The 10399-nt window shown below is 46.9% G+C and overlaps 1 protein-coding gene across 3 annotated transcripts; it reads right to left on the reverse strand.

Annotated features, from left to right (window-relative positions):
- Positions 1 to 394: 394 nt before the first annotated feature.
- Positions 395 to 10100, reverse strand: OTX2 (orthodenticle homeobox 2). Of its 3 annotated transcripts, none has more exons than XM_015097088.3 (5): positions 10001 to 10100; positions 9781 to 9850; positions 4942 to 5157; positions 3867 to 4018; positions 395 to 2050 (listed from the first exon to the last, which is right to left on the reverse strand). In XM_015097088.3, the coding sequence occupies exons 3-5, from the start codon at positions 5036 to 5038 to the stop codon at positions 1430 to 1432; spliced, it is 870 nt and encodes a 289-aa protein (XP_014952574.2). In that variant the 5' UTR covers positions 5039 to 5157; positions 9781 to 9850; positions 10001 to 10100; the 3' UTR covers positions 395 to 1429. The 3 variants fall into 3 exon arrangements, with proteins under 3 accessions (XP_014952574.2, XP_042108500.1, XP_060274075.1); XM_042252566.1 differs by having other exon boundaries at positions 3867 to 4042; XM_060418092.1 differs by lacking the exons at positions 9781 to 9850; positions 10001 to 10100 and having other exon boundaries at positions 3867 to 4042; positions 4942 to 5251.
- Positions 10101 to 10399: the final 299 nt, after the last annotated feature.

Below are 10399 nucleotides of genomic sequence, written 5' to 3' on the forward strand. Positions count from 1 at the left end.
TTAAAAAAAAATCCCTTAATCAAATAAGAGAATAGAAACAAGGGATTCTTGTCATTCACATTTTCTCTGAGGTACAGTTTGTCATTTCTTGCTTAAAAAATTGATCTATGTTAAGACATACTAGTAAGGTGGCTAAGAAATTGAGGGAAAAGCAAGGAGGGGTTTTGATTGTTAGGCTCTCTATATTCATTTCAGAGCAGTATTAATGAAAGTCACAAAAAGTTTACATACCAATCATTCATATCTTAGTCATTCACATTTAGCACCCTCCCAATTAAAAAAAAAAGTTTGTTAATTCCCTCTCTGATCCAAGAAAAACATTTTTGGGGGAGGAGTGGCTGAATGTGGACTTCTCATTCACAAATAGTGGTATAAAATTAAACGGGACCCAATGTTGTGCTAGAACCATTTTAATATAATTATACATATCTGCCAAATCAGGAAGAAAGGTTTATGCATATATAACTTTTCCAGTTAACATCTGCAAGCATAAACAACGATGATCTCAGCTTATAAATTCATCAGGGTCAGAGCAATTGACCAATGTCTCTTTACTGCTAGGTTTACCAACAGTAAATTACATGATGAATTAGTGTCCTTTTGTTTCTCTTCTCTTACTCTCCTTGTCCAGAGACATTTTGTTGTAAAGTTTCAGTGCAGCTCACCTCCAGTCAAAGGTAATCTTTTTAGATAAGTACTCAGTTGCTCTGAATTTATTTATAATTATAACCTATTTAATCACAGAAGAACCCCTGCAGAGGTGGAGTTCAAGGTTGCATACAATAACAGGAGATCACAGTTTTGAAGTCTAGCACAGATTAAAAACCACAGATGTACCATTTATATAAGACACACACTGATTGTCTCTTAAACTACATATTGACTCCTTATGAACATTATTTTTTTAAATAAAGTAGTGCATCTAGGACAATCAGTCGCACAATTCACACAGCCCTGAAAAGTTTTTCAGTGCCAACTACCAGTTGGTCATGAAACGTGAGTGAGCTTGAGACACTGTCCATTCCTAAGATTCAACCAAGGATTGGCTAAAACATTGGAATACCTCTGCTTAAGAAGGCTATGTCCTTCCCTCCTTCCCCTCACAATTTAGTTCTGCTCATTTATTTTTGGTGGTATTTGGTTGCACATGGCTAGAATGCTTTCGATCACTTTGTGAATCAGGAAAACCAATGATCTAAAACTATAACAGGATCTTAAGTATTAAGTAGATTGGTTTGTCCATTTCAGGTAGCTGGTTGGTAGGCCTCTCTAAGGCCTTTCATTTTCCTTCTATGCCTCCCAGGACATTGATCAGAAGATGAGTCTGAACATCATACCATCTAACTCTTTTAACCAATGCCTGGCTAAAACTGGAATGTCCAGCCCAGTATACTTAAAAATCACCCACAAAAAGAGGTTCTACAGGTCTTCACAAAACCTGGAATTTCCACGAAGATGTCTGATCTTTATAATCCAAGCAGTCAGCATTGAAGTTAAGCTTCCAGGAGGCAGTTTGGTCCTTATAATCCAAGCAATCAGTGGTTGAGTTAAAACCCAAACTTGAAGCTCCATATCCCTGGGTGGAAAGAGAAGCTGGGGACTGATTGAGATGGCTGGTGACTGCATTGGTACCCATGGGACTGAGTGTGGTCCCTGGTCCAGGAAGCTGGTGATGCATAGGGGTCAAATAAGATCCACAGTCCATGCCCCCAAAGTAGGAAGTTGAGCCAGCATATCCTTGACTATAACCTGAAGCCTGAGTATAGGTCATGGGATAGGACCTCTGCATGCAGGAAGAGGAGGTGGACAGGGGATCTGACAGTGGGGAGATGGAAGCTGGGCTCCAGATAGACACAGGAGCACTGCTGCTGGAAATGGCTGGGACTGAGGTGCTAGAGGGGGGAGTGAATTGGCCACTTGTTCCACTCTCTGAACTCACTTCCCGGGCAGGAGATGTCTTCTTTTTGGCAGGTCTCACTTTGTTTTGACCTCCGTTCTGCTGTTGCTGCTGCTGTTGGCGGCACTTAGCTCTTCGATTCTTAAACCATACCTTGAAAGGGAAAGAAACTTCTTTAACATGGTTTCAGTAATTCCTTAAGGAAAAGAGTGGCTCCCAGATTATAAATCTGTCCTAGGTGGACAGATGAGCTAAGCAGACAATCTCTCCTGCCAGTGAAAACTCTCATATATGCTCCTGGAATTTTAAGAAAATCAAGGAGGCTCTATTTAAAAGCACTTGACCCTGATTTACTCCTAGCTCAAAACAGTAACATTTAAGATAATCACTCAAATCATACAGCTAAAAACTCTCCCCCTCACTTTCCTATCTCTTCTTTCCCTTCAAATACACACATAATCGTATACCTAGCTGCATTTTGGAACACTCTCACAATGGAATAGAATGTATTTGTCTTTTGGATGAGAACATAGGAGAAATGAGATAAAACAATTCTTTTGTTACATGCCAACAAGAACAGCCTAAATTCAAACACTTTATGGTCCATCTTCCAGGTAGCAACCGCTAATATGAAGGCTGGATCCATCACTTTACTTTTTGTCTCTCCTAGAAAGATTCATACAAGAAAGCTCTCAGGAGAAATGACCCTGTTGAGGAAGGTCTGAAAGCCACTATTTGCCAAAACCTTCTTTATGGTAAGTGGAGTGAATTGTATATACTCTGTTTTGAACTCAGAACCACTTCTCTTCTAGCCTCAAGTCTGAGACTGAGACTTTTCCTTCAGGGTAGTGCCACTCCACACATAGATTGTTTCCTGTGTCGTGTTCATTGGCTTCTCACCGCTGTGTGCAATTTTCAAAATTCTCTTTACCAGCCTTTTTCGTGTTCTGCAATGAAGGAGCTGTGTTTGGTGTGCAAGGGGGAAAGTTTATCAGGGAAACTATGGGCATTTTCTGGGCAAAAGTTTTTAGTTGCCTTCTTGAGTGAGCTCTCCATATTAGCGTCTTAACTGTGAGAATAATGCCATAATGTTGAGCACAAACCACCAGCCATTCAGAGCCATTTATTTTCTTTAGGTGAAAACTTTAGTTCAAGCCTCACAGGTGCTAAAACTTCTATCCTACTTTGAAAAAGTCTCTTTTTCATCTGCTGTTCATGGTGATATGTCCTAGCTGAAGAGTAGTCCCGAGTGTGCTCAACATTCATCCCAGAGAAATCTACATGGGACTTGCATTCCAGGAAAGTTGGGAGCTCATTTTCCTCTCCAGCTTAAGGTCAAGTTAAGGGGGAGAAAGGGGAGAAGGTAGTTATCACAGGGATATCATGTTGATATTTTATCTGCAGAATGGCTAAGATCTAGCAAATTCTGTTCAATCCATAAGAAGTCAAAGAAAACACTCATATTGTGTAATTTCTTCTACCACCAAACTGACATGTGACCTTGAGCAGGCCATTTATTCTACTTCTTCATTGTAAAAATATTGGAACTATCCAGGAGCTAAACTTCTTTTACCCCTAAAAGTAGATGAGAATTGGGGTTGGGGGAGGGGTGGATTTCCAATAGAGGAAGGGAAGTTTTAAAATACTATGTGACTCTCCTTGACTCCAAGGGTTCTAGGACTAGGCTTTATCATCACAGCTAAATCACCCATCTTACCTTGCAGCTTAGGCTGGAAGACCCCTGGTTATAGGATTGGGTGGGGGTGGAGGGACAAAAAGGAGTAGGAGGAGGGGACCTTAAGAGACAAGTTCACTGCCTTCAGATGGAGCCGGTTAGTTTCAAACCTTCCTTTGCTCCTTTCCGAGACCTGGAACTCTCCTGGGTCCTCCACACACACAGTACTGGGGGTGGGGTGAGGTGGGCGGGTGTCACGGTCAGGAAAGACGGTTCTGTCTACATCTGTCCTACCTGTACCCTGGACTCAGGCAAGTTGATTTTCAGCGCCACCTCCTCCCGCATGAAGATGTCTGGGTATCGGGTCTTAGCAAACAATGCTTCCAGCACATCTAGCTGCGCTCGGGTGAACGTCGTCCTTTCCCGCCGCTGTTTCCGAGGGGTGGCTGCGGGACAAGAAGCCCAGGGCCCTTTAGGGTGGGGGAGCAGTTTCTCAGTCATAGGGGTCTCTGTGGGTGTCCGATTCTCCCCACCCCCACACCTCAGCACTCCCCAGGACGCTACCCATGTTCTCCCCACCCCCTCCCCGTCCTCGGCTCCTCCAGCAGAAGACGGCCCCTTCCAGGGGAGACCCCACTCCCCCTGACGTCGGAGATCGCTCCAGTCAGAGCGTTCCTTCGAAAGCAAACAAAAAGAAAAAAATGAAATAAAAAACGAAAAACAAGAACCCTCCAAAATCAACCCCTAAACCACAACACAAAAACTCCATTCTCCCAAGTCAAAGGATCCCCGAGGACCGGCAGCTCAAACTGATGAGGTCTTTGTTCCTCCATCTTTAAAATGGGGGCACATTTCACTTTATACTTCTTCTACCACGACTTTACAAAACAGATCTGATCGGAAAGGAAGACACTCACACCCCGGATAAATCACACCTCTAGGGATTAGAGATGAAGGGCCTGGAGGTCAGAGGAGATGCCGCAGGTCTGGCGGGGAGAATTTATGAGGACCTCGACTTCGCCAAGAGGGCACTTCCGAGGAACTGGGCTTCGAGGTACGGGCTGGGGCGTCTCGCCCAAATGACAAGGGCCTTCTTTGCCCCAGTCCAATGTGTGTCCCCATTCACTCCAATTAAAAAGATAGGATTTTCTAAAAACGTTGTAGATCCATGTACACCCTTCTAATCCACCAATAAATGCCCTGTGGCTTTGAGCTGCTGCTTGGAAGAAAAACCCAGCGGGGACCTCTCCTGGAGCTGGGGCGGGGGCGACGCGACCCTCTACCCCCGTGCTCCGGAGGAAGGGGTGTTATAACCCCGCGAAGCGGCCGTGAGGAAGGAGAGGGCAAGAGTGCCGCGAGGCTCACTTACCCGGGTAGCCCACCGAGGGGTGCAGCAAGTCCATGCCCGAAGTGGTCAGACTCAGCCCATTGACGGCATAAGGCGGTTGCTTAAGATAAGACATCATGCTAAGGTTGTTTGGAGGCGCAAAGTCGGCCCAAATCCGGGGGACCCAGCCGGAAGGTCTCGCTTCGCCCGGGTTGGACAGATTCAGAGTCCTTGGTGGGTGGGTTTGGAGTGGTGGAACTAAGGCAAAGTAAACAAACAAACAGAGGTGCTGGTTTACCGCTTCGTAGGATGCAGCTCTTTCACGTTCCACCACTGACTTAAAAAAGAGCCCGAGGTACACAAGGCAGAGGTTTATAAAGGACTTGCAGAGCAACAACCCCCGCCCCCCCCCCCCACGCCCCTCCCCAGCTGCCCTGGAACTAGAGGAGATGGAGAGAGACCAGATAAACCTGTCTTCCCCACCCCCCCAGCCAAAACTTAAAAAAAAAAAGACCCGAAGAAAGCAATTACAATCTGCCCCCCGCCCCCCAACAAAACCCCACGCCTCCAAATGCTCACATTGCATTCCTATCCCTACATTTGCATAGGACTCCTTGGCTGGCACTAGCTAATTGTCTCAAACAAAACTTGATTGGGGCCATTTGCAGAGACAAAGAACTCTTTGGCTAAATAAATAATGCTGATAACAAAGGCCATTGGTGAGAAACAAAGAAACAATTCAAGAAATCTACCTCTCCCCAGACTGTTGCCTTTCCAAGGCAGATTTTAATTATCTTAGCTTTTTACCACTTTCAACTGCTGCGAACCTAAAATGTCAGTGCATTTAACATCTAAAATACCAACTTGCTCAACAGCAAACTTGAGAAAACTACTCAACCACTATTATTCCACATTTGAAGTCATTTCCAGTAATCATTTTCACCTAATTAGTAGTCTGGGTAATTAGATTTCGAGGTAAGTAACAGATTTATTAGGGTTTTGGAGAACCTTGATTATATGTGTCTAAAGAACTCAAGCTAAACAAACAAGTATTTAACTTTTAATCGACACCCATCAAATATTTAAAGGTAGTGCAAAGAAAGTCTTCCAGTTTGGCACAGGGTTTGCAAGAAACTCTGAAGTAAAGTTAGAATCCCACCAATCAGATAATGACAGGCTCCCGTATTTGCAAATAGAAAGGGTGCGCATTTGTAGTGCAAGCCGCTCCCGTGTTGATTTTGATGTGTGGAGTCTGCTGATCCCGCAGGAGGCAAATTTTCCGACATTTGGGCTTTCAGCAGCTACAGCAGAGTTTCCTGTTAACTCTAGCTCCTTTTTGCACATTCTAGTTTTGCAGAAAGTACATACACAAACACCAAAGTTGTGAAACTAATAGAATTTCTCCCTACCTTTTAAGTTTCCTAAAATCCCATAAGAGAAAGAGCTCAGAGAGGGCAAAGGAAGAAAAAGAAAAGTTATTTACTTTATTCAGATGAGTTTTTTCTCACTCCCCCAAGCAAAGGGATTCAAAAATGAGTGTTTATAGGCTGGCTGTTTGCAATTTTGACTTCTATTTTCCCAAAAGGTGGTACTTCTGCATGGAACTCTACTTTTCGACTTTGACATTATGAGAGATTGCTTCAAAATGGCGGATATAAGATTAGGAGAAGTTCTTTTAGAGTTCCTACTGAGTTTTAAGGACTCTGGGTTTTCATATTTACATTGCTTAAGAGATCAAGACACAAAACTCCGTAAATGGAACTTGGTTACTGCAACTTCTTGCTGATTTAAGTTCATAGCACAAAGCTCATTCTTTTCCATCCTTCAGTTCAGTTCAGTCACTCAGTTCTGTCTGACTCTTAGCTGTAACTTAATGTAATTTTAATTTTAACTTAATGCCCTTGTAGGAGTTTGTGTTATCTCACCAGTAAAACTAACTCAGAAGCTCCTGGTTGGGGGGGGGGGGGGGGGGGAGGGGGAGACATTTTATCTTTTCTTCTCAAGACACGGTTATTTGGAGGCTGTGAAAATATTATTGCTTTAAAATACAGTCATGTGTTGGTTTTAATAGCCTCTAAGCTGGAATTCTGTCTTGTTTAATGCAATCTTACTATGTTGGAAAGTCCTGAACTACTATGGAAGCAACTAAAATTATATCGGATCTGCACATGAGGAATATGGAAGAGTTCTCCATGTAGAGCTCTCACCCAATTAAAAATGCCTGACACATCATACATGAAAGTAGCACATTCCAGCATAAAAAGCAGTTACAAACAGAAAGCACCAGGACAGAGATCCTTCTCGGAGCTCCTTTGATCTACCATCGAGAAACGACCAAAAATCTTGGCACTTTACTACGGGATACATATTTAAAAGAAAAAGGAACAAAACAAAAACTACGACGTGTTCTCGACAGCCAGCCTAGGTACGCGCTCTCCAAAGAAGAGGCCTCAGACCCTACCATCTAACTTTCAAAGCCCTGCCAGGACGCCTTTCTCCCTTCCTCTCTAAGCAGAGCCGGGAAGGGGAAAAAGAAATCCCTTTTCAAAAATACAAACCTCAAAACAACTGCTCAGGAGGTGGCCCCTGGAGAACTCCTACCTATAGAAGGAGCGGGCGGCGGCCGCGCGGCGAGTCCCCGTAGCCGCTCGGCGCCCACACCTCCGGGCGCGAGTGACTCGGTCCGGCGGCGTCCTTGCCCCGCAGTCCCGCAGCCTCGGAGCCCGAGGTCCTCCCGCTCCACTGCCCGCCCCGGGCCGCACCGCCTTATATCTAACGGTCAATTCGTGCAATCTGTCGCTCCCCCTCCCACCTCCCCCCTCTGCTTTTCTTTTTTTTTTTTCATCTTCCAAGGAGCCCATCTACCAGTTGCTGTGTCCTCGCTCAATAATAATTACCTCGTCCGAGAATTAATTATAATAAATGTTTTCTTGATAAACTAACGAGATAATCCGAAGGGCACACGTCCCTTAATTACAGGCCGCCGGGCTCAGCTCTGCTTCTCGTCCGGGCTGATTAATTTTCTGCATGATGGAAAGGAAACAAAACTACGCGGACTGGCGACCGGCCTGCGGCTCGGAAGACGACCAAGAGGAAGAGGAGAGAGAAAGAAAAGGGGATTTGCGGGCAGCGCGGAAAACAGCCGGCGCGGGCCTCCCTCCGGCGAACTGGAGTGAAAGTTTCTGGCCTCAGGGAATCGAATGACGCTGCCACCCGCACGGGAGAGGGGAAGAAACGTGCCAAAAGGGTTGGCCTTGACTATTAATCATAGCGAGGAGAAAGCCCTGGTGTGAGCTCTGAGAGCACAGGTCTGGGTTTCTACCTGCCTTTGGCGGGGGAGGAGTTTCCTCTTCACCTCCTCTCTTTTGCTAATAACTTTGGAGACGGGATGAGTCCCGAGGTGGGCAGGAGAAACCCTGACCGCGAAGCTCTGAGATGGAGGGAGAATTTCCAGGAGTGACCTCCCCGCACCTCCCCAAGCAATCCACCACTTCACGGGCAACGCAGCTCGGCCTTCGGCCCCCACACCCCACTCGGTCTGCAAAGGAGGAAGAAGCCGACTGGGCGGAATTCTGACGGGGGGTTGGGTTTCAAAAATTGTATCCTGAAACCAGACTATGATCTCGAGTCACTTGAACGCCTCAACACGAAGTCTTCTTAGGAATCTGCTGCGCGACTCGCCGCCGAGGCTGGGTGCTGGCTGAGGCCTTCTGTTGGTTCCCCCGGGGCAGACCGAGATTGGAGGCTGGGCTTCTGTGCCTGGCTTGTCCCGGAGCGACCCGGCCCGCGACGCCCGGGGGTCCCCGAGCCTGGGAGAGGAGCGCGCAGCAGGCCCGGCCGCTGGCCCCGTCCGAGAACTACCGAGTGGCAGCCTTCCCATCCGAAGGACTGCAGTCCTCGGCTCTGCTCGGCCGCGGCGGAGCAGGGGCCACTCGCCGCCACTTCTGCCCGCCCCAGGTGCGCGAGGAGGGCTGCGCGGGGCGGGCTCGGAACCGACCCCGGCAGTCACGTTGTAAAACGACTCTGGCGCACTCGCTGGGTCTAGGACCACAACACACAACAGCCATGGGGGATTATGGCACTGCCGGGTGTTTTCTTTTACTCCCCGGAGGTGGGGAAAACGGTGATCAAAAAAGAAAAAGATTTGGAGGCCCTCTGGAAGAGGCTGAAAACCTTAGTGAGCTTCTCTTGGCTGGGGTAGAGCGGGCCGGAAAAAGTGGGCGGCGAGCGCGGGGCGGACGAGATGCCGGCGCTCCCTGCCTGCTCGGTTATCCTCTCGGGTTTCCTCTAACGTTCATATGGGGCAGGCAGGGGCTCGAAGGACGCCCACCGGTGCCCGCCGACCCGCGGGCGAGCCAGGCTTTGGGCACGCGGGCCCTGGGAAGCGCCCAAATTATCATCATCACCACCATCCGTCCATCCATCTATCCATTCATCTAGCTACATCTGCGTCTTTTTGTCTTGGACTCTTAAAACGTCCTTGTGATCAATCCAAATGACCGCAAACAAATCTGATGGCCAGAACGCAAAGATCGCAGGGAGAAACCCAGAATGGGCGTTGACATAAAACCACAAACAACACCCCTCCAAAACACCCCACATCAGATTCGCAGGGTTTCCACGACGTTTTGCTAAAGCACCGACCGCAGGAGCGCGCTCCCTCCCTACCTCCCACTCTCGTCCTTATCCCCAGATAATAAATTTTTCGCAGTGATCCTTACTGCACCTCAGAATTTTGCAAAGGGAAGAAAATACATCAGCCTTTAGAAAACTCCACGTTCTCAAAGGTGCACCAGTGGGTCTGTTAGAGGTACTGGGGTGGTGGTAGACAGAGGGACACACAGATTTGGATATTGACAGACAGACAAGACAGACACTTACCTTACAGCCACATGGGGGGTTAGAGGAAAAAAATCAAATTATCCTTCAAAATTCCAAATGGCCAGCTATCCTAAAAGAAATCAAGAGTATTGAGTTAGATATCTTGTAATCTTCATCGTTCCATAAAAAGTCAAACAACGAAAAATATTTTTCTAAAGAAAAGAAAACGAGGAAAGTCGTTCAAGTTCGAGACGCGCGTGGGCCCCTCTGCGATACCTACAAAGTAGACTTGAGGAGGGCTTCTCTAGCGATTTTTATTTTTAATAACAGTGGAGGCTGAGTTGGAGCTGAGGTCGGTTCCGCTCTCAGGGAGATTTGCTGAGAAAGCGCCTCTCTGGCAACTTTTTGACGCAAACTCTCCAACCAATGGCAGGGAGAGAATGATTGACACATCTAAGCCAGAGGGAAAATAATAAAAACACACAACAGGGGGAGGAAAACAGGCCGCTGCTGCACGGGGGGACGAGCAGGCAACAAATCCAGGCCTCCGACATTACCAGAATGTTCTTGAAAGACACTGGGCTCTGCCTAAAATATACATTACGGCTGGAGCATGTGAACTTATTGTATAATTAAAATGATGGACAGCGAGGCCTCTCTTTTTCTTCTCCTGTTCTTC

The sequence above is a fragment of the Ovis aries genome, chromosome 7, assembly GCF_016772045.2.
Source record: "Ovis aries strain OAR_USU_Benz2616 breed Rambouillet chromosome 7, ARS-UI_Ramb_v3.0, whole genome shotgun sequence".
In the NCBI taxonomy this organism is placed as follows: domain Eukaryota; kingdom Metazoa; phylum Chordata; class Mammalia; order Artiodactyla; family Bovidae; genus Ovis; species Ovis aries.